At 57.0% G+C, this 26,519-nt stretch overlaps 10 protein-coding genes across 10 annotated transcripts; 4 read left to right on the top strand and 6 right to left on the bottom strand.

Moving 5' to 3' along the window:
• Positions 1–462: 462 nt before the first annotated feature.
• BJ171DRAFT_539072 (Skp1 family, dimerization domain-containing protein) lies at positions 463–1,656 on the top strand. The gene is made up of 3 exons (XM_053112906.1): positions 463–699; positions 933–1,115; positions 1,360–1,656. The coding sequence occupies exons 1-3, from the start codon at positions 543–545 to the stop codon at positions 1,494–1,496; spliced, it is 477 nt and encodes a 158-aa protein (XP_052961813.1). The 5' UTR covers positions 463–542; the 3' UTR covers positions 1,497–1,656.
• A 225-nt stretch (positions 1,657–1,881) lies between these two features.
• Positions 1,882–2,674, top strand: BJ171DRAFT_539071 (uncharacterized protein). Its single transcript, XM_053112905.1, has 2 exons — positions 1,882–2,073; positions 2,344–2,674. The coding sequence occupies exons 1-2, from the start codon at positions 1,992–1,994 to the stop codon at positions 2,478–2,480; spliced, it is 219 nt and encodes a 72-aa protein (XP_052961812.1). The 5' UTR covers positions 1,882–1,991; the 3' UTR covers positions 2,481–2,674.
• Positions 2,675–2,981: 307 nt separating this feature from the next.
• Positions 2,982–5,406, bottom strand: BJ171DRAFT_539070 (uncharacterized protein). Its single transcript, XM_053112904.1, has 5 exons — positions 4,897–5,406; positions 4,295–4,575; positions 3,972–4,045; positions 3,575–3,728; positions 2,982–3,429 (listed from the first exon to the last, which is right to left on the bottom strand). The coding sequence occupies exons 1-5, from the start codon at positions 5,362–5,364 to the stop codon at positions 3,228–3,230; spliced, it is 1,179 nt and encodes a 392-aa protein (XP_052961811.1). The 5' UTR covers positions 5,365–5,406; the 3' UTR covers positions 2,982–3,227.
• Positions 5,407–5,745: 339 nt separating this feature from the next.
• Positions 5,746–7,012, bottom strand: BJ171DRAFT_590484 (Lactonase, 7-bladed beta-propeller-domain-containing protein; the record flags this gene model as incomplete). Its single annotated transcript, XM_053114477.1, has 2 exons — positions 5,746–6,814; positions 6,954–7,012. 2 exons carry the CDS (start codon positions 7,010–7,012, stop codon positions 5,746–5,748), a joined length of 1,128 nt encoding a protein of 375 aa, XP_052961810.1.
• Positions 7,013–8,704: 1,692 nt separating this feature from the next.
• BJ171DRAFT_38565 (uncharacterized protein) lies at positions 8,705–10,394 on the top strand. Its single transcript, XM_053107153.1, has 2 exons — positions 8,705–9,480; positions 9,779–10,394. The coding sequence occupies exons 1-2, from the start codon at positions 8,889–8,891 to the stop codon at positions 10,294–10,296; spliced, it is 1,110 nt and encodes a 369-aa protein (XP_052961809.1). The 5' UTR covers positions 8,705–8,888; the 3' UTR covers positions 10,297–10,394.
• Positions 10,395–10,989: 595 nt separating this feature from the next.
• Positions 10,990–12,646, bottom strand: BJ171DRAFT_539066 (uncharacterized protein). Its single transcript, XM_053112903.1, has 2 exons — positions 12,286–12,646; positions 10,990–12,050 (listed from the first exon to the last, which is right to left on the bottom strand). The coding sequence occupies exons 1-2, from the start codon at positions 12,398–12,400 to the stop codon at positions 11,194–11,196; spliced, it is 972 nt and encodes a 323-aa protein (XP_052961808.1). The 5' UTR covers positions 12,401–12,646; the 3' UTR covers positions 10,990–11,193.
• Positions 12,647–13,210: 564 nt separating this feature from the next.
• BJ171DRAFT_539064 (mitochondrial carrier domain-containing protein) lies at positions 13,211–15,907 on the bottom strand. Its single transcript, XM_053112902.1, has 6 exons — positions 15,819–15,907; positions 15,483–15,617; positions 14,896–15,296; positions 14,342–14,680; positions 13,809–13,945; positions 13,211–13,617 (listed from the first exon to the last, which is right to left on the bottom strand). Exons 2-6 carry the CDS (start codon positions 15,571–15,573, stop codon positions 13,548–13,550), a joined length of 1,038 nt encoding a protein of 345 aa, XP_052961807.1. The 5' UTR covers positions 15,574–15,617; positions 15,819–15,907; the 3' UTR covers positions 13,211–13,547.
• A 315-nt stretch (positions 15,908–16,222) lies between these two features.
• On the top strand, positions 16,223–22,385 carry BJ171DRAFT_539063 (uncharacterized protein). The gene is made up of 13 exons (XM_053112901.1): positions 16,223–16,490; positions 16,873–17,148; positions 17,314–17,377; positions 17,600–17,679; positions 17,786–17,923; positions 18,165–18,824; positions 18,971–19,269; positions 19,453–19,632; positions 19,753–19,952; positions 20,102–20,898; positions 21,220–21,480; positions 21,607–21,705; positions 21,860–22,385. Exons 1-13 carry the CDS (start codon positions 16,317–16,319, stop codon positions 22,097–22,099), a joined length of 3,468 nt encoding a protein of 1,155 aa, XP_052961806.1. The 5' UTR covers positions 16,223–16,316; the 3' UTR covers positions 22,100–22,385.
• A 74-nt stretch (positions 22,386–22,459) lies between these two features.
• On the bottom strand, positions 22,460–24,351 carry BJ171DRAFT_450687 (uncharacterized protein). Its single transcript, XM_053108209.1, has 4 exons — positions 23,859–24,351; positions 23,230–23,620; positions 23,041–23,138; positions 22,460–22,782 (listed from the first exon to the last, which is right to left on the bottom strand). Exons 1-4 carry the CDS (start codon positions 24,295–24,297, stop codon positions 22,667–22,669), a joined length of 1,044 nt encoding a protein of 347 aa, XP_052961805.1. The 5' UTR covers positions 24,298–24,351; the 3' UTR covers positions 22,460–22,666.
• Positions 24,352–24,974: 623 nt separating this feature from the next.
• Positions 24,975–26,376, bottom strand: BJ171DRAFT_38501 (nucleotide-diphospho-sugar transferase; the record flags this gene model as incomplete). The annotated part of the gene is made up of 3 exons (XM_053107152.1): positions 24,975–25,295; positions 25,460–25,979; positions 26,266–26,376. Coding segments are annotated over 3 exons (840 nt in total), but the record flags the coding sequence as incomplete, so codon positions are not given.
• Between the last annotated feature and the right edge of the window lie 143 nt (positions 26,377–26,519).

Raw genomic sequence — 26,519 nt, 5'->3', positions numbered from 1 at the left:
TCGCTCGGGTGGGCTGTTGAGACCAAGGCTCTCCTGGTGACGGAATGAGCAGCAAGCGATGCAGCGATGCAGCGATGCAGCGATGCGGAACTGGAAACGGCGGGCCAAGAGCTCCAGCATCACCAGCACCAACAGCAGCAGCAGCAACAAAAAAAAAAGTGCGCAGCGCCGCGGTGTGTGACACGGCGCTGGCTGGATCCGTGGCTCTGCCGAGTCGAGCCGGATACCGTACATGCGCCACAGATACCGCTGCGGCCACACACACACCTGCGGCGCGGACAATGGCACGGGTTCTGCCAAGCAGCGCCCCCGTGGCCGCTCTCGCTCGCGCGCCATCGATTGGCAGCCGCGCGCTCTCGCGGCCCTCGCCGGCTCTCGCTGGCTCTCGGCCCTCGCTGCTATTCCCGAAGCCGCCCTTGATTGGAACGCCGTTTTAAGACCGTTGTCCCCGCCTTCGCCTTCGCCAGCACCATCGTCGCTCGCTTCCTCCACATCTGCTCTCTCCTCTGCTCTGCTCTGTCGCCGTCTCCCATCTACCCAATATGGTCAAGCTCACCTCGTCAGACAACGTTGACTTCTCGATCTCGAAGGAGGTCGCCTTCCAGTCGATCCTCATCAAGAACATGCTCGAGGACATTGGCGACTCGGAGGACCAGCCCATCCCCCTGCCCAACGTCACCGGCGCCATCCTCACCAAAGGTAATGCGGCTGGAGCCACAGTGTCTGCCATGCTCCTCGTGCGTTGCCAACCTCGGAGCAACGGACATGCTTCCGTCTGTTGGCCCACTAGATCTGGCTTTGGACGCAACCGCGGTGCTTGTCGTCCGGCTGCTCTGCTGCAGCTCCGTCGCTTGGCTCGGCTTTCGCGTCTGACACTGTCTGCTATTCCTCTCGCTTCCTCCATCCCAAACGCCTTGCGTCCGGTGCTCCAGTCATTGAGTACGCGACCCACCACAAGGATGACCTGCCCGCCCAGTCCGAAGATGATCCCAAGGTCAAGGCCTCGGACGACATTGATGAGTGGGATAAGGAGTTCATCGCTGTCGACCAGGGCACACTGTTTGAGATCATCCTGGCGGCCAACTACCTCGATATCAAGGGTCTCCTGGATCTTGGTAAGCCGATCGAGCATCATCTCTGGCGAGAGAGGCAGCCCTGTTCTTGGTCGCAGATGGGACAGGGGGGCTGCCTTGAAGGCCAGGAGCGACGGTGTCGGCTCCAGACCAAGGGCTTCGCTGTGGTTGTGCCGAGGAACCTCGCCCTCCTCCGACTCTCTTCTTGGAGCTGCAATCTCTGCGCAGCGGGCCCACTTTTCCCCGCAACCGCCTTCTCACATCGAATCCTTGACCCCACGCTCAGGCTGCAAAACCGTCGCGAACATGATCAAGGGCAAGTCGGTTGAGGAGATCCGAAAGACCTTCAACATCGTCAACGACTTTACCCCCGAGGAGGAGGAGCAGATCCGCAAGGAGAACGAGTGGTGTGAAGACCGATAAACCGACTGTCCTGTCTCTCCCCTCATCTGCCAGCCGCATTGTCTTGTGGTGTCCCTCGGAGTGCTGCTGCGCGCATGCATCGCCATTTCTCGCCTTTCTTTGTGTTTGTGAATTCATTACGCTCCTTCCACTTCTCAATAAAACTCTCCCCATCACAGCATTTGCAACAGGCCAGATCCCCTCGCAATCGACGCTACGCTCGCCGCCTCTCCTTCTGCCCCCGCTTGCTTCGCCATCGCCATCGCCATCGCCTCGTCGTCCGGGTTGCGACGTGGCCTGACGGCGCTGGTCGGGAGTCGCATGTGGCGCAGCCATCGACCACGTGCCCACTCTGCGCACATCCGGCGCGACGCTGGCCCGCGAAAGCTTCCGCCTCCTGTCTCCTGCCTCATCTGCTGCTGCTGCCGCTACTACTGCTGCTCGTCGCATCGGCCAGCCCGTCCACCAACTCGACTCGCCAGTGATCGCTCCTGTCCACACAATCCTGCATCAGCCATGTCCCGAATCCTGACCACCCTGTTCGAACTTACCCTGGTCTCCACCGCCTTCTCTGGCGCTCGTCGTGCCGGGCAGTTGGGTAGGTCGTCTGGGCCAGAGACAGCCTCGCTGTCCGAACAATTGGCCTCCACAGTCGCTCCGATAGCTTTCACGACGACGCCATGACTTTGTCAACGAGCGTGGCATCGGCACCGGCCTCTGTTGGCACTCGCATCCCACTCCCGCATCGCACCCGCTCCGCTCCGCTCGGGGCTTTCTTCGCCCGACTCCTACGGTTTGGCTGCTCCTCGGTCGACTAATCACGATCTTTGCTATTGTTTGTTGTCTGCTCTGGACTCTCGGCGCCCAGACTTCAACTACCAGCAAATCGACAACGAAACTGTGCGAACCGTCGTCGAGTCCTATTTCAAGGTCGGCGACTACGTTGTCGATTTCAGCGTCAACCAAATGAGAAAGTACCCGACCTGGTTCCCACGAAGCGGATAGACTCCTCAGCCTCGTCCTCTGTCCACCCATTATTTTATTGTTTGCTCCCATCCCCCCTTCCTATTCCATCGCACTGCCTGCTCTCGCCCGTTTCTGGACCGTCGCTGCGATCCCTCATTGTTCTCATGTACAGCTTGTCTCGAGCCGACACAGCCGGAGCAGCTAGCAAAGCGAATACAATGCAATGCAACTCGTTCCGGAGCCCGTCTGCCTGTCCCGGCCTCGAGGCGGCTTGATATTTACATTCGGGTTCCCGGGCGATCGATGACGATCCAGGACGATCCAGGACGATCAACAACTGCATGGGGCGATCGCTCGTGCCCGACACAGGAGCTGTCCCTCCGACTTGTGAGAGTCCGCAGCTTGATCATCTCCCCCGGTCCAAAGCAGTTGATCCACCGAGAGCTTCAAATCAGCAGCGCCTCTTTCTCCATATTCAGCGTGCCCAGGGCTCACCAAGGCAAGGCGACTCGAATCACTCGACTCCCTTGATATGGAGACCCATGGAGCTCGCCAGACGACGGAGTTTATGCACCACACTCCTGCATCATCGCGATATCAATGCCAGTCGATCTTCGTCACAGGATATTTACCAAGTGTGTTCAAGACGATGCTCCCGAAGCCAACCAAAACCATTGGATTGCGACGAGGACTGGGGTGCTGTGTCATGGCCAGCACACCGAGACTTACACACCGGGACCCGCAGATCACCGTGGGGCATGCGGTGCCATGTGTCAGGACGATTTCTCAAGCCGCCACATCGGGCTTCTTGATCAGCAGTGCGAACGACGTCACGACATGCGAGTCCACAACAAGCTTGAGATGGTTCGCCTCTTTGTATGGAGCAGTGTCCGGTGTCACATCCAGCGGGTACTCGCCGGATCCCCAGTACGGATCAAACAGTTCGTAGCCGAGGGCCTTGATGTCGTCGCGCAACCGCTCAATGTCGCTGTATGAGGCAAGGCGGATGTGAGCGGATGTGGGCGGTGGACGTGGACTGCCTGCCTGACCTGCTGGGCAGACGAGACCAGTAATAGGTAGGGCGGGTTGCAGGCGACACCACGATGATCTGCAGCCGCCGACTTGTCGCTCACCTCTTGCGCCACAAGGCATTCGGTCCTGTTTCGACCGTGTGGGCCAAGTTGCTCAAGGTGAACTGGACCGAATGGAAAGCCACGCCGCCAGGCTTGAGCGTCTCGAGGGTATTGAGGATGTAGCGCTGGCCAAGTGAAATGGAGCCCGTGTGCTCTTTCGGAGATATAGAGGGCGATAGGAGGTTCCCAAAGTCGTGAGTTTGGAGGGTCGATATGATCTGGCCCGTACACAGCAAACAGACGACCAGGATATTGTCTCGGGACCAGATTCATCGGCAGCCGCAAGGGATACATCCTCCCGGGTCTGCGATTGCGATTGGCGTTCTCTGACGACGTTGATACCCCCCCGGGCTGCTGCGGCTGGCGATGTTGCCGGCAGCGTTGCAGACTGACTTACCGACAGTGCGAGTGGACCACACAAAACTGAATCGGTTGTTCATTTCTGCCAGGAGGCGATTTGGATCCAATGACCTGGGAGAATGCAGTCGAGCATTCAGCAGCCGGGCCGATGAGCTGACAAGCGATCCACCAATACTGCTGCACACCCAGTCCATTGTGCGGCGGCAACTCCATCCGACAGAACGCCAGCTCGGACGATGAGTAGTGACGCCGACAATCTGAATCCTCATGATCGAGCCCTTCGCGGCCCTCCAGTCGACTTCACGATCCCCTGGGACACGATTCCGCACTTGTTCTCATCCAGAGTTCGCCTACACCAACCTGACGGACACTTTCTTGGCAAAGGTGGCCTCGTCCACGAGCTCCGGATAGTGCAGCGTGGTTTCGTTCAGGCGCGGCTGTTCGTCCTGTACCAGGGCGTCATCGGCAGGAAGCGATTCAAAGTCGTCCTCGGTTGCTTGATCGACGTTTGAGATCCACACAGAGCAGCCCTTTGAGGCCAAATAGGACGCCAGTGGGTTTCGACCTGCGCTCCAGCCCAACAGAGTTGACGAAGGCTGGCAGAGATCCAGCGACTTGATGATGTGGGCAATGTAGGCTTGCTAGAGATGTACATGCCCAAATTGCCGGCGATTCACCATGAATGAAAGATGGAAGAGGGGAAGGAGTTAGTGACCGGGCACGCCGCGGTCATCGTCGAGTGGAATCGGCAATGCAGATGCTCGCCCGGTGACGACCGTTGCTAGGTCGGTCTTGTGCTGATTGGAGTAGCAATCGCCGAATGAATGGGGGCGGGAGAGAATAGGGCGTGGAAGAGAGATGGTTCTGCCGATCCGGATGTGACCGCTGCTGAACGACGCTGATGCTCGACGGGTCCTCGAGAGCCCACGTCCGGAAGCCAGGCGATATCGCTTCGATGTTACCTCCCACTGTTTTCGGTTGTGCTTTGGCTTGGCCTTGAGCTCCTCGAGGGTATCCAGCAGCCACGATGCGCGAAAGTCGTGCTCGGTGGCCATCTTGGAGACCAGGATGCCGGAGGGTGGGATGCCCTTGAAGGCCGGATGGATTTTGGGCACCTGGCTGCCAGAGAGGTCCTCGAGCTCGTTTACGTAGCGGGCGGCGTCAGAGTCCGAGGCCACCCCGGACAGATCGGCAATGTTTTCGTTCATGCAGATTGGGCAAACAGGGCACTCGCTGCCCGTGGCTGGCGAGTCTTGGTCATCCAGGAGCGGGTGGTATGGCTGGTTGGGGGTGCGGCCTCGGGACTTGGGAACCGGCTGCACGCCCAGAGGAGTCTCGGAGACCGGCCGGACAGAGCGCGACGACGACAGATAGAGTACCAGGACCACCACGAGCGCAAGAGCGAGGACGTGCAGGCGCTTGAGTCCCATGCTGGGCCGATGGAGCTGGAACGAAGGATCGAGGGATGGCGGCTGGGCGATACGGGAGGCGCCGGATTTGGGCAAGAGCCGCCTGAGACTGTGCGACCGCGGCATCGATTCTGCGCCACAGCGCGTCCAGCCTCGGGCTTTGGCACAGATTCCGATTGCAGCAACCGGCACGACCGATGCTGATACCGATAGCGGCAGAGACCTGTGGGACGGCCACCGCCCATGCGTGCGCGCCGGCTTCTCTAAGCATATTGTGTATTTCTGCGACTGCACGGCAGCAAGACTTGCCAGTCATCTGTGTCCACATCGAGGGGTCTGCTTCGTCTGGTGTCCATCGGGTGTTCCTATCCACCCAGCTCAATCCTGTCGACGCTGCCGAGTTCACAGGAATGCAATGCTCTGGGGACACTCGGGGACATTCTCGATCGCTCCGACGCTGACCAGCGTCTCCGAGTCGCGGTCGAAACGGAAGACACGGATTTCCTTCGAGATCTGGTTGGCAACAACAAGCCAGCGGTCATCGACGAGGGCAAAGTGACGAGGAATTTCGCCCAGGGTGCTGGTGCGGCAAGTCTGGGTCAGGAGGCCCGTATCGGGGTCGATCCGGAACACCGACAGAGTGTTCTCGTCCGCGCGCATCGACGCAAATACGTAGCGACCGTCCGCCGAGACCTCGATCCCCGAGGCGCCGATTTGGTTGGATGCCGAGAGAGGCAGCGACTGGATCAAGGTCCAGCCGTTCGAGGACGGGTCGATCGAATAGGCGTGGATGTGCGAGTCCAGCTCCGTGATCAGGTAGACCCAATCCGAGGCTGGGTGGAAGGCCATGACTCGCGGGCCCGAACCAGGGGCGTGGGCCGGGATAGCGTCCACCGCCAGATCGACGACCGAGTCTTGGGTATGTCCAGCAGCAGTAGCAGCAGCAGCAGAGGCAGCACGGCGGTGATGTGACTCGGGCGAGAAGGGGTGGATGTGGATGCGGTCGAGGCCCAGATCGGCAACGTAGGCAAGCGAGCCGTCGGCGTTCCAGTGGAATTGGTGCGGATGCGAGCACTCCTGGCGATCGGGATGAGGACCCTTGCCGGTATAGGTGTGGACGACAATGTCGGTGGGGCTCAGAGCGCCGGACTTTGGGTCGATGGCGAAGATGGTCGACGAGACGCCGTGATAGTTGGCCGAGCCCAGGAACTCGCCCGACGGATGCACCTGAGCATGGCAGGGGCCTGGAGCCTTGGTCGGGACCGTGCTGATCCAGGTTAGCCGGCCTGACTCGGCATCGACGGAGAAGGCCGAGACGGAGCCGGTTGGGGCGGTTTCAAGCTCGTTGCAGGCATAGAGGAAGCGTTTGGACGGATGGAGGGTGACGAAGCTGGGGACCTCCGAGGGAATGGCTTGGATCAGCGTGTGCGATTCGGGGTGGTCGAGGTCTTCCAGTTTGTACACATAGATGCTGGATGAGGAAGGACGACATGTGGGATGAGCCAGGAGGTCGCCGCCGACACCTGGACGCAGAGCAGAGCCAGGACGCAGAACCAAGCGCAGAGCCAGGATGCAGAACCAGGACGCAGAGCCCGAGGAACGATCCCTACTGTTTCCCGCCGGTGCCGACAAAGAGGAAGCGGCCGAGAGGATCTTGGGAGCGGATCATCGCAGGCGGTGGCTGGAGAGGGCAGACGATGAGCAGGTCCAGAGCCGGGAGATGAGCTCGAGCAGGAAGCGCAGAGGGGAACGGCGATGGGCGAACCGAAGTGGCAGGAGAAAACGGGCAGCCAAAAGCACCACCCTCGCCTGAGCCGACAGTTGCGGTGGCGTTCACACGACCACACACAGGAATACAGCGACGCCGGGCAAGGACATGGGCTGAGCAGCCCCGCGGGTGGCAAGGAGCGCAGCGGGAGGACAGAGGGCCGTTGCTGTTGCGCAGAGACAGGGTTGAATGCGGCCCGACTCGACGATCGGCAGCAAATGCGATGCGGGCCGCGACAGAGCGGGAAGGGCAGGGCGACATCCTGCGGATCCACTCGCAAATCGGTCTGTGGCAACCTGCGTATCGACCTGCGTATGCATAATCAAACAGGAGTGTCGACCTGCGTATGCATAATCAAACAGGAGTGTCGACCTGCGTATGGATAATCGAACTGGAGCACCAAAGGCGAAGTGTTCTGCCGCGAACAAGCAGGCCATGTACAGAGACTTGCGAGTGCGACACTGCTGGTCGGCAGGCGCTGAAGGGCCGCGCCGTCGCACGCAGCCCCGACAGCGACAAAGCAGGCCCATGCCTGCCGGTCAGGCGAGCAGACAGACGAGCAGGGCAGAGAGGCAGGCAACAACGGCGATTGCGGTGACGGGTGGGATGCGATGGGATGCCGCCATTGGCGGGCGGTGCGGTGGTGGATATGCGATTCACACATGGGGGAATATCACGCATGTGCGGATGATAGGATTGATATTTGCGATGTTTTGTTTCATGATATTCGCCGCCGAGAGCAGCAGACGAGAGCAGCAGACGAGAGCGGCGCGTCGGTGGTGCTGCGCCAGTGCCGGCCACAGCGCCAGCCACAATCCGGCCACAGTGGTGCCACAGTGCTGCGCGACAAGGGCAGGGTCGCACGGACGCTGCACCAATCGCCGGCGGCGGTGGGCAGCACAGACAGGGCAAGGGAAAGGGAAAGGGAAAGGGAAAGGGGAAAGGAAAGGAAGAGGAAAGCGCAGCTCAGCCACGTGTGCGCAGCTATGTGTCCGTGTGTTCTGTGCGACACTGTGTGCGCGATGCCGTCACACAGCCTGGCAGCAGTTCTTGTGCGCTGCTCTTGTGCGTTGTTCCTGTGCGTTGTTCCTTCTTGGTGCTCCCGTCGCCAGCTTGTTGAGCCTATTTTGAGAACGCCGATCCTCAGCCAGCCAGCCAGCCAGCCAGCCAGTGAGCCAGCCGGCCAAGACATCTTGCTTGAAAAAGAATAAATTACCAAACCCAGCACTTTGTCGAACATCTCAACGAACATCTCAACGAACATCTCAACGAACATCTCAACGAACATCTCAACTAACATCTCAACTAACATCTCAACTAACATCTCAACTAACATCTCAACTAACATCTCAACTAACATCTCATCCAACATCTCAACTGACATCTCAACTACCGCCTCGTCCAACATCTCGTCCAACACCTCGTTTCAACAATCCCATCCGTCCATCGCCCCCCCGGGTCGTCGCCCCCGCTCGCCCGCTCGCTCGCGCTGTCCCGCCGCCGCCGCTGTTTCACCTCCGCCCGCACCTTTCGTTTTTGTTCTCCCTTATTCGCTTGTCTTCGTTGCGACAGCGCCCGTCCGTTTCCGTCTGTTCGCTCGGCCCCGTCGCCCGTCATCAATCGCCCCTCCAGTCTCGCTTCGGCTCCATACTCTTGTCCGTCTGCGTCGTCCCCGCCTCGGTAGCTGCATTCCGGAGCCACCCAGCACGATCGCCGACTCGCTCCCCCCTCTCGTCCTTCCCGGCCCCCATCGACTCGTCCTTCCCGCAACTCGCCCATGGGTATCCAGGATTTGGCCATCGTCCCGCAGGAGGGAAAGCCCTCGATCGTCCGCGGCTTTCTGGGCCTGACCCCAGACATTGCCTTTGCCGGCGACATTGTCTACTACACCTCAAAGTCCAGCCGGCCCACCCTCGCCTCTCTCTTCCTTTCGCTCAACGCCTACATCCTGACCAATGTCCAGAAGGACGAGTCTGCCGACGACGACAATCCGCACCACACCCAGACCACCTACTTTCTCAAGCGCCAGGTCTTCATCGCCGGCGACTCGTCCGTCACAGACCCGCAGTCGGCTCCCCGCAAAAGCTCGGCATATCTCGAGCTCTCCTCGAGCGAGTGCCACCGATTTCCCTTCTCGATCGAGCTCGGGCCCGACATTGTCCCCTCGCTGCCGGGGTCGTTCACCTGGGACTACTCCAAGAATGCCTCGGCCTCGGTCGTGTACGAGCTGACGGCCACCCTCATTACCGCCCCGAAGCTGCTCCGATCCGCCAAAGTCATCACGACATCCGAAATCGTCGACGTGCCCAAGGTGGACCCGCCGAATGTCATCAAGGGCGAGACGACCGCAACCAACATTGTGCATCAAGGTAGGCCGCTTTCGGGTCCCACTCGTGGATGCTTTCAATCCGCTGCCGCTCTCGAGCGGTATCTTGCTCCGCTTCGGAAGGCACCTGCCCTCACGGCTGGCTTCGTATTGCTTCTTGTGGCGTCCTGCTTTTCAGTCTTCGATCTGCGCCGCTGCTTTGCGACAACAGCTGCCCATGTGCTGCGGCCTGCATCTGTACGATCCTGTGCGATCCTGTGCGATCCTGTGCGATCATGTACCTTCCTTGGGCGCACCTCCGCACCCCCAGCTCCCTGACTCTCAGCCTTGATTGCCTGCAGGTGTCAACGAGTTTATTCAGTACAACATCCATCTCGATCGAAGCATTTTCGGCCTCCGGCAGCCTGTAGGCTTCCAAATCGTCGACATCTCGCCTCGGAGCAACGATATCAAAATCAATGGTCTCTCCGTCAAGTTAGTCCAGCACGCCGTCATCAAGTCCGCCGGGATTGCGCACGAGTTCGACACCGTCCTCAACGAGATCCCAGAGGGCAGCTCTGCCTTCACACAAGCGTCCTCTGTGCGGTGGAGCGGGGCCGGGGAACTCATCGTCGAAAAGGCGCATCGCCGAGAAAAGAACATCCAGATCGACGCACTCTCGGCCATGGAGCTCGAGACCGTCATTATTTGGCACTCGGTTGCCATTGAAGTCCACATCAAGCAGCATTCTTCTGTCTGCCTGGAAATTCCCGTGTGGTTCATGGACATTGACGACGAGACCCGCAAGTGGGTCGTCAAGCATTGCGGCGGGGTTAAGCCCGAGGCTCTGGTCGGCTCGGCTTTCCGAAAGGTTCGATGAGCCACTCCCTGCTGTTCATGAACAACTTTGTTCAAGACTCTCCACCTTCCCTTTCCTTCTCAGCATGGATGGCCTGTCTTCCTTGGCGATCCGGGCTCTATTTGCACGCCTATATCTACCATTTTCACTCCAACTCCCGCCCTCATTTGCATAGACGATCTTGCAGTTATCTCTCGGAGCTTCTCATAGCCAGTTGCTAGGACTCCCCACCCTCTCTTCGTAATACATACAGTGCAGCAGCTTCAACAAAATAGAGGTGGCACCCGTCCCCACCCCTCAATAGAACAATAATGCACTAGATGCGCCAACCGAGCGACGTCCATCAAGGCGCCGCATGGATTCGCCATCACATCAGCGATTTCATCGTGCTGCCCATCGCAGAGATCGCAAGCACAGAGACCGTCCGATGCGGGCGCTGTTTGAGGACATTGCGCCCATGGGCTTTGGAATTTCCAACGCATCCACGTTATCAGGCACAAACAACCTTGGTCTTGGTGTTTTGGAGTGCACAACCCGACTCGTGTGAACGCTGAAGGACGAACGCCTCGAGCTTCCGCCACTCGAGACTCCCGCATCATTTGAGCAGTCCCACCATCACCACCATCACTGTCGTCACTACCATCACTACCATCACTACCATCACTACCATCACTACCATCACACCATCACCACTATCACTGCCGCCAGAGATTTGGTCACAGGATGCAGGTCGATCATCGGCCTCGTATATTTGTTGCCATATTTCCACCCCCCCCCAAGGCGAACTTGCTGATGACGACTGGCGGCAACAGCGCTGGTGACGAGTCGATTGCTTCTCATTGGTGAACCACTTCATGGGCGATAGCGGTGGAGCAGATGTGCGGGTGTGTTCCTTCTCAGAGCTGTAGCGCCCCACGATCAGGCGACAACAGGATGGCGTCTCTTGAAGACCATAAAGGTGCTCTTGAACCAAAAATACTGAGCTGCGGCTCGGCCCTCTTTCTGAAAGTCGAGTGCCCAAGAGTCTTGATAGTAGCCATGGTTTTCCATGATTCTGACGACCTCATCGTTGTTCTTGTTGTTGATGTGGTGATGGCCATCTTGTCCAATAACCGCCCAAGAAAGGATCACGCCGTAGCGGTTGTGACGATCAAAGGTGTTGAGGAGCTCCTCGGTTTTTTCAGCAGGGACATGCTCGCCGATTTCCAGAGAAAGGACCCAGTCGGCGCGGCCTTGGATGGTGTCCATCAGAGGGTTGGTTGCATCCATCCACTTGAGAAACCCGTCAGTGTACTCTTCGACGTTTTCGGCTCCATCGTATCCGCGGTAATCGATATTGGCGCCGTGGTTTTTCAGATAGAAGCCATATTGGCCAACGCCGGCTCCGATGTCAACGATACTGCTTCCGTCGAGGAACTTGACGATTGTTGCCCCGATTCCTTCGTCAGCCGGCACATGGTTCGCCGCGGCTCGGCCTCGATACGGGATTCCCCAGTCTTCTTGTGAAGGAACAAGACACCACCCTCCGGTCGGGCCCGTATCAGCTCCGTCGCGACACATCATCTTGCCGGCGATCTTCCTCCATTTGACGAGCTCCTCAACGAGTAAAGCTTCGTTCGTGCATGAGCTTCCCATAATCGTGCCGTCGAGCACGTATTTTGTGGGCATCAACCCTTGTTGGACGAGCCATAGAAGACCGCCAGCAAGGAAAAAGACCACTCCCAAATAAATTGCGTTTTTGCCTGTCGGAGCCTTGAATCCCATCGGATCTATTTCTGGAGCCAGCAGAGATCAGGACGACGTGTCAATGCGAGTCGAGCAGTCAGGGCGCGAAATGGGATGTCGATCACTGGAATCTCAGGCGATCATGCAGAGATACAGCCAGGAGAAGAGCAAAGAAAAAAAAAAGGGTGTAGTGCTCAGCAGAGATACTGGCAGATGATCATACGCTTTGGCTGTCGACAAGGACGAGGTGTCAAAGGGCCGATTCCTTGCTGTTCTCATGCTTACCAAAAAGGACGTCGGATCGGGGTGCGGTCGGGACAGGAAGATTTAGCGACAATGGCTCCGAGTACGATGGCGGGCGCGAATCTGACCTGGGTCTGCATTTTAACCCCATCGACATGAATGCGCCATCGAGCCGCCGCTTCCGAATCGATCCGCCGAAGCCCGCGAGGCACGCTGAGCAAACCGACTAGCTGTATCGATACTCAAACACTGTGTCAATCAGAGGCATTGCTTGTGTTCTCAACCGCTGTGTCTGGCTGGCAGCTTGGCCCATATTTGTGGCGGGAAGAGGCGGGTTGATTCGGAAAGGCGGGCAGCTCCGGCGCGGATTGAGGGAGGTGGGAGACAGCCGATGGAAAAGGCGCGGAAGGAAAAGCGCGGCAACTCGGCGGGTGGGAGCAGGACCAAGCAGAATATCGACACAGGCAGATGTGGACATCGCCAACACGAAACGAAACCGTGCTTTGGTTCTTCTGTACCAAGAAGTTGCACACTCTTCCACCTCACTTTCAGTGGGGCTGAGATAGCCGCCATGCAATTCATGCCAGCGTGGGTTACCTTGGACGACTTGGCGGCAATAGTGATGCTACACTCCATTCAGAAAAACCCAGGACATCACCCGCTTCCATGAACATGTAGTATGTGATGGCTTGGGTCAAACCAAGCCGCATGCAATCGAACAGTTCACCTCTGAGTGAAGACCACCGGTCGCTCTCTGGCATCCACAATCGACCTGCGCTGGCCTCAGAGTGCCAGCGGTGAATGGTGCCCTTGGACACACTGAATACGGAGGCAGCTTTTCCCAGGCTGTGGATGAGGGCGTAGCACCGCATCACAGAATGGACATGGCCAGCGCGGATTGGTGTTTGTTGATGAGAAAATCCTTCCACAAAAACCAAGGTGTCCCGTTTATTATCGAAACGCCTGTAATAAAGCCGATTGATCAATCCTCCCGGACGCGCATGATCAAGTCAATCTACACTCCGAATGGAGCGAGGTCTAGTACCCGAGACACGCCGGCGATGGGCTGGACACAATGGGATCCTCTTTCCAAGCGACTGTATTGCGGAACAGAATGCTCGTGTCTCGTGGCGTGAATATCGCACTCCATCCTCATGATGCCGATGCCATTGTGGGCTCGCGGACGGTCGCCAAAATGGCTGGACATGGATTCGGTGGAGTTGGGGGTCCGGGGCATGGGCAAGTGCCATGATCCTTTCGTGGGAATGAATGAGAGGGTCAGCGCCGCAAAGGGAACTTGGAGTCTAGTTCCATATCATACGAGTGGCGGCCTTGACTTGCTCGAGGAAGACAAAAGTCAAGATGGTATGAGGTCTGCGGTAGAAAGAAGGACGTGGGCGGTGTTAGTGATACAGTGGGCGACACTACCGCACGTCAATGAAAAACTGCCTGTCGAGGCCCTGCGGTAGAGCTCAGTCGTATGGCGTCACCACTGGGCATCGCTGCTTGTTGCTATGCATCACTGGTTTGCACCGGCACCAAGAGCGCTCGCGGAGGCGGCGTACCCGATTCTGAAGTAGTGCGCGGTGAAGCCCTTGTAGAGTGCGCTGACGCCCTCAGTGCGGATCATCTTGACGATGCAGTCGAAGCCATTTTTGTAGAGAGCGCCGTGCTTGCCATCTTGAGCGACTTTTTGATTGTACTACAGGAAACCCCCGAGGGCCAGGCATTTAGGATGAATAGTCAGTGCGTTAGAATCAAAGACAGCATCGGCAGTCGTGGTGGGGGTGGATGAGGCGTGACAGCGCCATGGAAGGCTGCCGATATACGTCAAATATCAAGCGTCCCGCTACCGCCAAGACCAGATAGATAGATAGATAGATAGATAGATAGATAGATAGATAGATAGATAGATAGATAGATAGATAGATAGATAGATAGATAGATAGATAGATAGATAGATAGATAGATAGATAGATAGATAGATAGATAGATAGATAGATAGATAGATAGATAGATAGATAGATAGATAGATAGATAGATAGATAGATAGATAGATAGATAGATAGATAGATAGATAGAGAGAGAGCATTCCTACCATTCGGGTCATGGCGACGTCAAACGGGTTCATGGCCAAACACACATAGAACGAGGTGACAGCACTGGCAGCAAAGTGCAGCCAGACGTTGGCCTCGCCGTTATCCCGGGCAGTTTTGAACCAGCCCGAGCGGACAAGGAACTTTTTGTTGATATCGTAACTTGAGAGCTGGACGGCTGATCCGACACCAGTGCGAATCATGGCCGCATCGACGCCTCGCCACAACCCGCGAATGCCTTCATTTTTGAAGACGATGGCCAGCGACCGCAGTGTGCCCTGTTGGACGTAGTTGTGCTGGAAGCCGACAGCAGTTGCGCTTGGGGCATACGATTGCATGCGCTGCAGGACGAAGAGGGGGAGGGAGTGGAGCAGTAAGCTGTCTATGGCAACATGTGCTTTCTCGACACCGCGGCACTCATGCGGCACGGACACACAGGTTTTTGAACAGAATCGTTTGGCTTGGGAGTCGAGCACAGCCGCGAACAGACTCAGTTCGGACAGAAAACCCGATGCGAGCCGGACCAGACACACATCACTGCGTAAGCATCACTCACCGTTTTGATCAGAAATAGCGGACTTGCCACAAAGGCGCCGAGAATGCCACTTGAGGCGCCCGCCACCATCATCACTGCAACTTGGTTGTCTTTGCGCTCCGTCCGCCCTGTAAAGTAGTCGGCCGTCTCCTGGTATGCGTTGCGGATAGGTTCGTAGAAGCCCAGGCGACAGCCGTTGAGGAGGATTTGGTAGCCATAGGCCGGCGACAGGCCCTTTTGAAGACCCGAGAAGCCTTCTGTGCGAGCGATCTTCATGAAGGTCGAGAAGGCGTTGCCGTAGACCTTGGGCGGCTGACCGTGCGGGGCAGCCCCGGGGGCAGCAGGCTTCAAGTCAATGTGCTCGCCCTGCAGCTGGAGACGAGTCTTGACGACCTCCATGGGATTCGTGACCGTGACGGCACCTGGACAAGAGAGCAAACAACGATGGCGGACGATTGCCGGTTAGCAAGCACTGAAGGCGGTCTCTGGCGCAAGAACCAAGGCACGTCCATGTATGTCGACCAGACTGCGATATTGCGCGGGATCTCGACAGACGAGACCGACGATGGAAGCCGTTGCATCGACAGCGACCGGAGGCTGGAGCATACCGCAGGCAGCAATTGCGCCCTGGCTGAAGCCGACAGCGTGCGTGACGAATGTTGACCAGGCGTCCGACGGAGGTTGTGGCACGGCAGACATTCTGACGAGGGAGGCAGGGATGTGGACGACGGGGTGGTGTGGGGCTGGATGGAGGAAGAGCCGAGCGGGATGGAAGCTGGAAGATCAGCAGCGGCGACGCATGGTGGAACCCCAGACACGGCAGCGATGCCGTCCCCCACAGGAACTCGGCGCCACGAGCGACACACGAGCTGACAGTGCCGGCGACATATGGGGTGAGATTGCCGACAGCAGGACGACGGCAGGACGGTGGCATACATACGCACCCGATGCAGCAAGCTGAGCGAGTGGAACAAGTGCAGCAAGTGCAGCAAGTGCAGCAGACCGATCTCATCGGCTCGAGAGAGGGCCAAAGAGACACCCAGTCCGTGGCGGTGGCCTCAGCAATCTCCGGCCAGACAAGCAGAGATTGTGGCCGCGGCGCGATTGGCCACAGAGGTCGCACAGATCGCCCCGAAGCGGCAGTGCTGCGCACGGCAGCGGCGCGCTGCTGCCACAGAACGGCACTGCGACACAGTGTGGCGCAGCAGTGACTCTGCGGCGTCAGCGAGGCCGCCCCAGAGGCGAGGACAGGCCGAGGACAGGCCGAGGCCGGCGCGAGGGCGAGGCGGCGCCGATGTCGCTGGCGAGAAGACCAGACTTTTTTTCTCGCCCGTGCGACGCCGATGGCCAACCAAGCAACCCGCGCGCTCATATCACCTCCCCCATCTCCCTGATCTGCTCTCTTGCCAGAACATCCCTGATCGTGGAGACGCCGGTTCTGCATGCTCTTTGTGCGGACCTTGATTCATCATCGCCTTCGTCACCCGAGACCGCCCACGCTCCTTCCAAAGACCGCCTCGGTCCTGCTCATTCCTCAAATCGAGCCACAACCCGTTGCCACGATCCTCATCCGAGCCATGAGCGCCGCTGCTCCTCAACCTCAAGAGCCCAAGAAGGTAGGCTGGATCGGTGCCGGCTCATGCATCCGTTGCTGATGGCGCTGGCACACGCACTGTCGAGTGCTGCTTCTGTTTGGTCCAGAAGGCATCATGTTCTTGCACGATCTGCGCTAATCCTGGTTCAACATGATCACCGCTGCGCTTGAAAATGATGGAACATGTCCCCCGACACCATCGAATCCGTGTCAATGGATCCCAACCCGACCACTGCCTCAACGTGGACCGCCTTGCTTTGGCCTCGAATGGGCCGCCGAATACCTCACCCCCATGTTCGCGGGACACGATGCGCATCTCGCCCGGAAATCTCCCGCTGGACTCTGCCACTTCCATCGCCCATCTTCCTTGATACGATGGTCATCCGGTGGATATCAAACATCAGCCGTCTGCTCGACGTGATGCCCTGCGGGCGATTGAGAAGCGAGTTCAATCCCGATGGGAAGAAGACAAGGTCTTTGAAAAGGATGCGCCCTTGCCCGGCGAACCTAGCCCACCCAAGTTCCTCGTCACCTTCCCCTACCCGTACATGAATGGAAAGCTGCATCTGGGTCACTCGTTCTCCGTCTCCAAATGCGAGTTCAACATCGGCTATCAGCAGCTCAAGGGCAAGCGCGCTCTCTTCCCCTTTGGCTTCCATTGCACGGGTATGCCCATCAAGGTCAGTGTCCATGGTGCGCTTATGCAAATGAAAATCTGCATGATGCACCTTGTATTCCGTGTACCTGATCGTAGTTACACTCCGGCGTATATTGGCGTCTGCTGTAAGCTGCATGGACAGTGATTGTCACTGAGCAACGTATTGTTCACTTGAAATGGTCACCAGGCCTGTGCCGACAAGCTCTTGCGCGAAATCGATCTGTTTGGCCAAAACTTTGAAAAGTTCAAGGGTATGCTATCTCTCATGCGGCATTGGTCTGCTTATATTGCAATAGTTGTGACGGTGGTATGATTCCGATAGGAGCTGCGGCGCCCATGTCCAGATGATCGGCTTGGATCATGGCAACCGGCGATCGGTGTTGGAACATCGTGGGATAGAAAGGACCCTTGAGATGGAGCGAGCGTAAATTATTCACCATCAATCGCACAACACATTCACGATTGATTCACAGAAGAGGTTGCTGCCGAGCCTGAGCCTGAGCCGCAGGTCGAAGCTACCGGGCCCGTCGACCCAACCAAGATTGTGAAGAAGGTACCATTGAGTCGTGCGCTTTGGACCCAAGGGAGTCTTGATGCATCTCCGTCCATTGACTCATTGATGGTGACCGACGCCTTGATTTCCTTTCTGTTTCGTGCAGCATGGCAAAGTCAACAGCAAAAGCACTGGGTTGAAGTACCAGTTCCAAATCATGCGAAGCATGGGGGTCCCCAACGAGGAAATCCACAAGTTTGCCGATCCCAAGCACTGGCTCTACTACTTTCCTCCACATGCCATTGTATGTTGTCGCTGGCAATGAGTATCACCTGCGGGCCGCCACCCCCGGTCCTTACGGTGCTAGTTGGATCGGCCGTGCCGTCTCCAGTTCCTTCGGTTTGCTACTGTCCTGCGCAGACATCCTTTAAAACCCGCGCTCACATGCAGAGCTGCGAGCCCGTGATCACCTCGCGGCTCTGTCTACCTTGCCAACCGCCGTTATCGCAATCTTACCAACATTGATACTCCGGCGTCTCATCTAGAGCGACCTGAAAGACTTTGGCGCCCACATCGACTGGCGCCGCTCCTTCATCACCACGGATGTCAACCCGTATTACGACTCGTTCATCCGATGGCAGTTCAACAAGCTGAAGAGCCTGCAGCCCGTCAAGATCGACTTTGGCGAACGTCTGACCATTTACTCTCCGCTTGATGGCCAGGCTTGCATGGACCACGACCGTGCCACAGGCGAAGGCGTCGGTGTCCAAGAATACACTGCCATCAAGTTGCAAGTACAGCTCGCCGAAATGCTTGCCGAGGGCGAGCTTCGTCGTGACATTGTCCAGGGCAAGCCTGTGGGCCAAAAGATCACTCAACCCGAGTTCCTCGAACGCCTTGGCGACCGCAAGCTGTACTACGTTGCTGCAACCCTGCGTCCCGAGACCATGTACGGCCAAACCAACTGCTATGTTGGCGTCGATCTGGACTATGGCGTCTTTATCGTCAACAAACATGAGGCCTATATTTGCACCGAGCGTGCTGCGCGCAACATGGCCTTCCAGGGCATCTTTGAGGAGCGAGGCAAGGTCAACAAGATCACCGACCTCAAGGGCTGGGATTTGGTTGGAGTGCCCCTCTCGGCTCCTCTCGCGCAGTTCCCGACTGTGTACACGCTTCCCATGGAAGGAGTGCTGGCCGCCAAGGTACCGATCGATGCTAAGTTGACGCGGATTGCAGTCTTTGGCTGAAAAGACTGGACATGTCCGCCTGCCGCCCGAAGATACGATGTGCATGTGCATGTGCATGTGCATATGCTGACTAGGTCTGTCCTTTCGCTCCCTCCTTCCAGGGTACAGGTGTTGTCACCTCGGTTCCCTCAGATTCGCCCGACGACTACATCACCCTGCAAGATCTGTCCAAGAAGCCTGTGTACTACGGCATCCAACCCAAGTGGGTCGAGCCGTTCTTCAGCACACTCAAACCCATCATCCAAACCCCCAACTATGGCGACCTGGCTGCCAAAACTGCTGTTGAGAAGCTCAAGATTAAGAGCCAGAAGGACAAGAAGGAGCTTGCCGAGGCGAAGGAGCTGGTTTACAAAGAGGGATTCTACAGCGGTACCATGGTTGTCGGATCCCAGGCTGGCAAGTGCGTAAAATGTTGGTCGATGCACATCCCAGCCTCGCGCTTTCTATTAGTGGGCTCTGCACTTGCATTAACGAATATCCCTCGGCTCTGTCACTGCCTCGTCTGTTACAAGTGCGTGGTTGCTGACGCCCGATATATGTCTTGTATCTCATATCCATACAATTTGTTCTCGGACCGCCGCAGACCTGTCCAGGAAGCAAAGCCGATCATTCGCGCCGAGCTGATCGAGCAAGGCCTCGCTTTTGCCTACGCAGAGCCCGACGGCCTTGTCGTCAGTCGCAGTGGCGATGAATGTGTCGTCACTCCGGCGGACCAGTGGTTCATGAACTATGGCGAGCAATCCTGGCGCCAGACCGCCGAAAGGTACGAATTGCTGTGTGCAGGGAGCGCATCATGACGGAGTGGCCCAGCTGTGGGCGATGGGCAGTGGGTGGCGTGTCGCCCTGTTCATGGCCCTAACAAATTGCACGCGTTCATGTCCAGCTGCCTTGCCAAGATGGAAACGTTCGGACCAGAGACTCGCAACGCCTTCGAGAAGACCCTGGCCTGGCTCAACCAGTGGGCCTGCTCGCGTAGTTACGGCCTCGGCACACGTCTTCCCTGGGACCCTCAGTACCTGATCGAGTCTCTCAGCGACTCGACTATCTACATGGCCTACTACACCGTCGCTCATCTCCTTCATGGTATACATCCCTTCCTGCCTCTGCTGCTGCTCGAATCCTTGGGGCTGTTGTGTGTGTACGCTTTCGATCCGCTGTTTCGTACGCGGCTCTTTCCAATGTTCAGTCGATCTTTTCCTCAGACTCACCCTCCCTGACTTGTTTCAATGCAGGCGGTAACCTCGATGGATCCAAGCCCGGCCCGCTCGGCATCAAGGCTGAGCAGATGTCGCATGAAGTGTGGGAGTTCATCCTCAACAAGAGCGCCCCCTTCCCCCAAACCGACATTCAGAAGGAGTCTCTGGAACTGATGCGCCGCGAATTCCAGTACTTTTACCCTGTCGATCTGCGCTCCTCTGGAAAGGATCTGATTGGCAACCATCTTACCTTCTTCATCTACAACCACGTCGCCCTCTTTGACGAAGAGTTTTGGCCCAAAGCTGTCCGCACCAACGGCCATTTGCTCCTCAACGGCGAAAAGATGTCCAAGTCGACCGGTAACTTCATGACCCTGAACGATGCCGTTTCGACCTATGGTGCTGATGCGACTCGCTTTGCCTTGGCCGATGCCGGCGACGCTCTGGATGACGCCAACTTCTTGGACAAGACTGCCGACGATGCCATTCTCAAGTTGTTTATCGAAAAAGAGTGGATCGAGGAGAGTCTTCGCAACGGTGGCCAAGACCTGCGCTCGGGCGAGCTCAACTGGATCGATCGTGTCTTTGCGTCCGAGCTTCAAAAGATCGCCAGCGAAGCCGACAAGGCGTACCAGTCCATGCTCTATCGCGAGGCCCTGAAGTTCTCGTTCTATGAGATCCAGAACGCCAGAAATGAGTACCGCAAGGCCACGGTCACCGCAACCAACATGCATGTTGATCTCGTCAAGCAGTTTGTCGAAATTGAGGCCCTTCTCATGTCCCCCATCACTCCCCACTGGAGCGAGTACATTTGGTCAGAGGTGCTTGCCAAGGTAAGTTTGCTTAAGCGGTTCAGCCTTGGACTGGCCCACCTGATCGGCACTGAGGGGCATGGAGAGCCGCGGTTGTGGTTGTGGTTGTGGTTGTGGTTGTGGTTGTGGTTGTGGTTGTGGTTGTGGTTGTGGTTGTGGTTGTGGTTGTGGTTGTGGTTGTGGTTGTGGTTGTGGTTGTGGTTGTGGTTGTGGTTGTGGTTGTGGTTGTGGTTGTGGTTGTGGTTGTGCCAACCAAATGGCACGAACTTGGGACCACAGCTTCTCCCGAATTCCGCTGGCCTGAGGGAAGCCGCCTGTCTCACGCCTCCGCTCGTTCTCCAGCCAACCAGCATCCAAAAAGCCCATTGGCCCACTTTCACCGTCCCTGTCGACGAGTCCCTCCTTGCGGCTGCCGACTACATCCGTGACCTCGTGTCCAAGATCCGATCGGCCGAGGATGCTGCCGCAAAGAAGAAGGCCAAGAAGGGTGGCAAGACCGAGGAAAAGGACGACGGACCCAAGTCCATCCGCATTTATGTTGCCGAGACATTCCCGCAGTGGCAGGACGAAGCTCTGTCGGCACTGAAGGAGTGTTGGGACTCGGTAGGTCCAAACGTGCAACGCGCCTCGGTCACGGTTCTAGAACGTCTGACGACAGGGTGCGTGAGACAAGTCCGAGGTTCGCTGACTTGATTATCTTTCCCGGCTCTCCTCCGATTCCTCAACCAGACCGAGAAGAAGTTCATCCCAGGCAAGGACAAGGAAATCCTGACCCAGCGCGGCCTCATCAAAGACAAGCGCGTGATGCCCTTCGTTGCTGCCATGAAGGTACGAACAAGTCCGCATGCCCTATTCCCACTGATACCATGTCTTTCCTGAGCTATAACCCAAGACATGAGCAACGACGCTGCAATCGTCGCATCTCGCGATCATATCCGAGGTGCCCCACCGATGCTGACACCCTCGCTCAACCTCTCGATAGAAAACCGTTGAGGTCGGCGGCGCGATTGCCTTTGACCGCGCACTTCCTTTCCATGAGTACGAGACGCTGAGCTCCAACGTCGATTTCATTGCCCGTGAGCTTGCCGTTCTGAAAATCGCCGTCGTCGACATTGTCAAGAAGGAGACCGTCACCCTCGGACCCTTCACCGAGGAAGATGTCAAGAAAGCCGACGGAGCGGCCCCGGCTGTTCCTGGCCAGCCTACTTACCGAATCTGGTAACTCCACATCGAGCATCATCGGACGGAGCAGCGGCTCCTCCATGAAGCAGCAATGTCCCCGTGATGGTATTGAAAAGCGAAAGAGGCTGCCCTCGTTCTCGAGGCAGAAAACCACTCTCTCGGACTCGTGAATACATACATGCGTCATTCGTGATCACAACGACCATCCACCATCGGTGGGAGCTGTTGGGTTGCTGACCGCGAGGCCATACAATACCCGGCGTCACAAGTTAGCCCGATTTTGCCTGTGCTCGCAAGAATTACTCTCTGTCGATTTTGCTTCTCCGTGATCATTCCAAATGATCATTCCAGATTTTCGCTGTGGGTCACGAGGGTTTACACCTCTACGATCACAAAGAACTTGGTCATGGCCAGCGACCGATGTTTTGAAGCAACAAAATATCAAGTCGATGGTCAAAATTCGGGGTGTCCCGTTTTTCATTGCACTAGTATTATTCTATCACACCACGAATCGACTACTAAGCAGGGAGCGACTGTGGATGGGTCCATCGGAAGCTGGCATCTCCTCGAGGCACAATCTTGTGGAGTCATGGGAGAATCGCACTGGTCACGACTTGTCTGTATCGCATATGTCCTTGGGCGATTCGGTGACAGGGAGAGGAAGTCCCTGCTGGGCCTTTTGCAGATTCTTGGCATGGGAATAGATGATGCCGGCCGTGAACGCTGTAGCGGGGCAGCATTGGTCGACAATCGATCGACACGTCGAGAGATGCCGGCCAAGGGAGGGTTGCGTCGAAGAGGGTCAGACATACGCCGCGCAAAGCGCTGGTCAGCAAGTGCTCTGGTTCTGGTATAGATGGCGAACACATCCCACGACAGCATCGGCTCCCACCAACGAGGACATATTGCCAGATCGCACCGGATGATCAGCAGCAGGTCTCCTGGAGCCCTGCGGCAGCACGCTCGTTGCCCAGCACTTACCAATGAGGACACCAAGGACGCCAGGGACGGTAACTGCATCGTCAAAGAAGATCATGCCGGCAATCGCAATCGGAAGCTTGTTGAGGGCACCCACCATACTGGAGGGAAGCAAACGAATCTCCACATTAATACCCTGCCGATAGATCCCGTTGCGACGATCAGCACCACGCCGCAGCCCGCATGGCTCACCTGTAGGTTGTGGAGGACGTCACTCGGACACACCAGCTGCTGCCGTAACTGATGGCAAACCCGCTGATGCCAGAGATGGCGAGGGCGATGGCGAGGCCCTGGAACTCGGACTGCCGCGAGGCATCCAGATCATCGCCCCAGTATCGATCGACGGTCTTGCGGTACTCGTTGCCCTCGGTCAGGAACGACATCACAACGAGGATCGGGATGGAGAGCAGGTTGTTGTAAAAGACCGTGTCGTTGTCCTTGAAGCCAACCTCCTTGATCTTGCCTCGCATCATGAGGGCGTAGAAGGCCGTCGTGAGGCAGTTGGAGACCATCCATCCGTACGCAACAAAGTTGCTCGCCTCGACCTTGGCCTGTGCCTTGCCGCTGGCAATATCAGACGCCCCTGCAGACAGCCAGAATCGAGGGGTCGTTGGTCGTTGGTCGTTGGTCGTGCGAATCCGGGCGATCCACAAGAGCGCACATCGGTCGCCCGGAACGGCGAATGGCGCATCGGATGCTGCTTCTCCCGATACGATCGAAGGGAGCAACATGAGCCTGCAGCGGCCCAACGAGTGGCTCGCCGGGCTGCTCTCGGCCGTTCTGCTGCATCATTGCCGACGGGGCCCGAGATGCGCACTTACCAGCAATGACCGAGGACATGACCATCATGATGAACGACAGGAACATCAGCTTGGTAATGCGCGAGCCGTTGAACCACATCAGCTCGCCATAGGCGATCAGGATGATGGTGAGGTTCTTGAAGATGGTGAAGAGCGGGATGGACATGTACTGGAGAGCCTTTGAGCCGGTGTAGATCATGGCGACGAGAGCCAGCGAGACCACAAACCACTTCTTGGCCTCCTCGACCTTGAAAGCCCGGTGGGACGACCACTTGAGGGCGACAAACAGCTCCAGAATAATCACGCAGACGATCGATTGGATTGCCAGCACCAGGAAGTTCATGTTGAACCTGTAGGACGACAGGACGACCTTGTTGGTGACGGTCATGAGGATCGACGAGCCGCAGTAGGCCAGGATGGCCGCGGGGGCGCCGGCCAGAAAGCTGGTGGTGACCGTCATGGCTGGGCGTGCGGGAATCGGCGACAGCGACAGCGACGGCGATGGCGATGGCGACGGTGATGGTGATGGTGATGGCGATGGCGATGGTAGCAGGCACAATCGAGGAGGCAAGGGGGCAAGGGGGCAAGGGCAAGGGGGCAAGGGGAGGGAAAGAATGCCCGCTTGGCTTGAATGTCGGAGTGGCGAAGCTTGAGGAATCGCACAGATCGAAACGAAAGGCCTGATCCCCAGCACAGATGGAGACTACAGAGTGCCCAAAACGAAACGGTGCGCCCTGTTCTGAGCCAGGGTTGTCGTTGTTTTTCTGGATCTCGAATACACCTCATCCATCGTTCGTCTTGCCCAAGCAGCACGTTCAGAGTTCATCAAGGCAGAGCGCCTCGAATCACTCGACTTCCTTGATATGGAGATCCCATGGAGCTCGCCAGATGATCGAGTTTATGCGCCACACTCATGCGTCGTGATATCTGAAGCCATTCAGTGTTCACCGCCAAATGTGCAATCCTGAAACCCACCCACCCTGGTCGCATGGCCCAACGGAACCCGATCCTTCGAATCCACAGGGGTCTCACAACGCGCACCAGAAAATCGTTGATGTGAATTTCAAGCTCGGCATATTATAACTTTCTATGGCCCCAATTGGCGTGGTCTCAAATATACGAATGCGCACATCCTCATTCAAATACAGGATACCCTTGATCTCGATGGGCGGTCGGAAACGGTGGCCCCATGCTCTTGAGCACCAGGAAGGTTATTCTCTGCGCCAGCATCGGTAATTTGTGGGAGGCTTCATTTTCCCTTCTCATCCAGGACATCTCTGTTGATTTCGTGATCTTCCCAGCTATGAGACCAGTACGTAATTGCATATGGTTTCTGACCGGGCCTGCCCTGGGCCCGCAGCAGCCGTTTGCATTCGTTCTCGTTGATTGTGGAGCGCTGAGCACTGCAGATCTCGATAAGGTCTGTAGAATTACTCCAGTTGTAAGGAAAGATGTACTCTGTGAGAAGTACAACGGAAGCGAAGCAAACCGTGGTCAGTACAGATTTATGTTCACCGCTGGATCCGGGCACGAGTGCCATCCGTACATCCTGCTCGCAATTTCGGCACACCGGAATTTTAGTCACTGCATTTGTGAGAAATGTGCGAGTTTGAACTGCCTACCGCTAGCGAGAGTGACGAGCTGTTCGGTCTCTCCACTTGTATAATTGGAATAGATCATCCAGGCTGTCCGCAGCATAATCGGGCCAGTAGCCTCCTCAGCAACCCAAACGCCACGTTTGCGACCCTTCATGATCTCATTGATGACAACCATCCAAAAGGGGTGGCCAGGCGCGCTTGCCATCCATGCATTTGGGATTGAGTGTTTGAAGTCCATGTCCTTTCCCAGGAAAGAAAGGAGGGCTGGGCCTCGGTCGACAAGCGAGAGCTTCCCCTTATCATACGGTGCATCCATGGCCCGAAGACACTCCATATCCAGATCGGCATAGACGCCTCCATATTTGTACATGTAGAGATAGCGAACCGAGTCGGCTCGCTCGATATTGTTGGGGAAGCTATCATAGGTGTCAAGAAACCACGGAAAGTTGAGCTCGACAAGTCTGCGATTCATCTCATCGGTCCAGAGGATGTAGGTCCAGGTGGGGTGATGTTGTTTCCACGTGTTTGCCCATCTCTCGAATCGCTATGGAGGAGCAACGTGCACGATAGCTTGCTTTAGAGCGGAGATTAGAGAGCACACCATCCAAAATCGACAGTCGAGATGTGTAGTCCATTCAACGGGATCAATCGCTTGGTCGATACAACAGAGCGGCTTCGCCCTCTTCTGCAAGACATCAAAAAATTCGCATTTTGCGCGATGGTGTGCTGACGGCAGCGGTGCCGAGTCTCCGACCGCGGCTTGGGTCTTCAAAGTACGGGGTTGCTTCCATTCCCCCCCCTGAACCAGCTCAACGCCACCAAACACTCACCTTTGGAAGCGTGCTGTTCTTCCACGACTGGTGGATGATTTTTGGAATACGGAGAGGATGTAGCTGGGTACTGCAATAGCATTCCGGCCGCGCATTCAAATCCACTTTGGAAAAGCGCTGCGTCCAACGCAGAGCAACCAGGAGTGTGCAGATGCAGAAGAACCAAAAAATGATCGATTGACGAGAATAAATGGTCATCTCTGGGAGCTGAGGTTGGGGTAAATGGTGTTACCGTCGACTCTTCTCGTCCAAGA

Source organism: Polychytrium aggregatum, assembly GCF_025602895.1.
Source record: "Polychytrium aggregatum strain JEL109 chromosome Unknown BJ171scaffold_119, whole genome shotgun sequence".
NCBI lineage: Eukaryota > Fungi > Chytridiomycota > Chytridiomycetes > Polychytriales > Polychytrium > Polychytrium aggregatum.
The sequence above is the reverse complement of the archived record's forward strand: the minus strand, read 5'-3'. Positions and strand labels throughout refer to the sequence as shown.

Coding starts and splice junctions, on each gene's coding strand:
- BJ171DRAFT_539072 (XM_053112906.1), top strand. CDS start 543: ATGGTCAAGCTCACCTCGTCAGACAACGTTGACTTCTCGATCTCGAAG. Junction 700..932: donor CGGCGCCATCCTCACCAAAG/GTAATGCGGCTG, acceptor CCGGTGCTCCAG/TCATTGAGTACGCGACCCAC. Junction 1,116..1,359: donor CAAGGGTCTCCTGGATCTTG/GTAAGCCGATCG, acceptor CCCCACGCTCAG/GCTGCAAAACCGTCGCGAAC.
- BJ171DRAFT_539071 (XM_053112905.1), top strand. CDS start 1,992: ATGTCCCGAATCCTGACCACCCTGTTCGAACTTACCCTGGTCTCCACC. Junction 2,074..2,343: donor TCGTCGTGCCGGGCAGTTGG/GTAGGTCGTCTG, acceptor CTCGGCGCCCAG/ACTTCAACTACCAGCAAATC.
- BJ171DRAFT_539070 (XM_053112904.1), bottom strand. CDS start 5,364: ATGGGACTCAAGCGCCTGCACGTCCTCGCTCTTGCGCTCGTGGTGGTC. Junction 4,576..4,896: donor ACAACCGAAAACAGTGGGAG/GTAACATCGAAG, acceptor GTACATCTCTAG/CAAGCCTACATTGCCCACAT. Junction 3,430..3,574: donor AATGCCTTGTGGCGCAAGAG/GTGAGCGACAAG, acceptor TGCCTCATACAG/CGACATTGAGCGGTTGCGCG.
- BJ171DRAFT_38565 (XM_053107153.1), top strand. CDS start 8,889: ATGGGTATCCAGGATTTGGCCATCGTCCCGCAGGAGGGAAAGCCCTCG. Junction 9,481..9,778: donor AACCAACATTGTGCATCAAG/GTAGGCCGCTTT, acceptor GATTGCCTGCAG/GTGTCAACGAGTTTATTCAG.
- BJ171DRAFT_539066 (XM_053112903.1), bottom strand. CDS start 12,400: ATGTCGATGGGGTTAAAATGCAGACCCAGGTCAGATTCGCGCCCGCCA. Junction 12,051..12,285: donor CCGATCCGACGTCCTTTTTG/GTAAGCATGAGA, acceptor TGCTGGCTCCAG/AAATAGATCCGATGGGATTC.
- BJ171DRAFT_539064 (XM_053112902.1), bottom strand. CDS start 15,573: ATGTCTGCCGTGCCACAACCTCCGTCGGACGCCTGGTCAACATTCGTC. Junction 13,946..14,341: donor ACGTCGCCATGACCCGAATG/GTAGGAATGCTC, acceptor GGTTTCCTGTAG/TACAATCAAAAAGTCGCTCA. Junction 13,618..13,808: donor GCGCACTACTTCAGAATCGG/GTACGCCGCCTC, acceptor TTTCTACCGCAG/ACCTCATACCATCTTGACTT.
- BJ171DRAFT_539063 (XM_053112901.1), top strand. CDS start 16,317: ATGCTCTTTGTGCGGACCTTGATTCATCATCGCCTTCGTCACCCGAGA. Junction 19,633..19,752: donor TGGCGCCAGACCGCCGAAAG/GTACGAATTGCT, acceptor GTTCATGTCCAG/CTGCCTTGCCAAGATGGAAA. Junction 21,481..21,606: donor TGAAGGAGTGTTGGGACTCG/GTAGGTCCAAAC, acceptor TTCCTCAACCAG/ACCGAGAAGAAGTTCATCCC.
- BJ171DRAFT_450687 (XM_053108209.1), bottom strand. CDS start 24,297: ATGACGGTCACCACCAGCTTTCTGGCCGGCGCCCCCGCGGCCATCCTG. Junction 23,139..23,229: donor ACGTCCTCCACAACCTACAG/GTGAGCCATGCG, acceptor GCTTCCCTCCAG/TATGGTGGGTGCCCTCAACA. Junction 22,783..23,040: donor CGTCCTTGGTGTCCTCATTG/GTAAGTGCTGGG, acceptor GCCCCGCTACAG/CGTTCACGGCCGGCATCATC.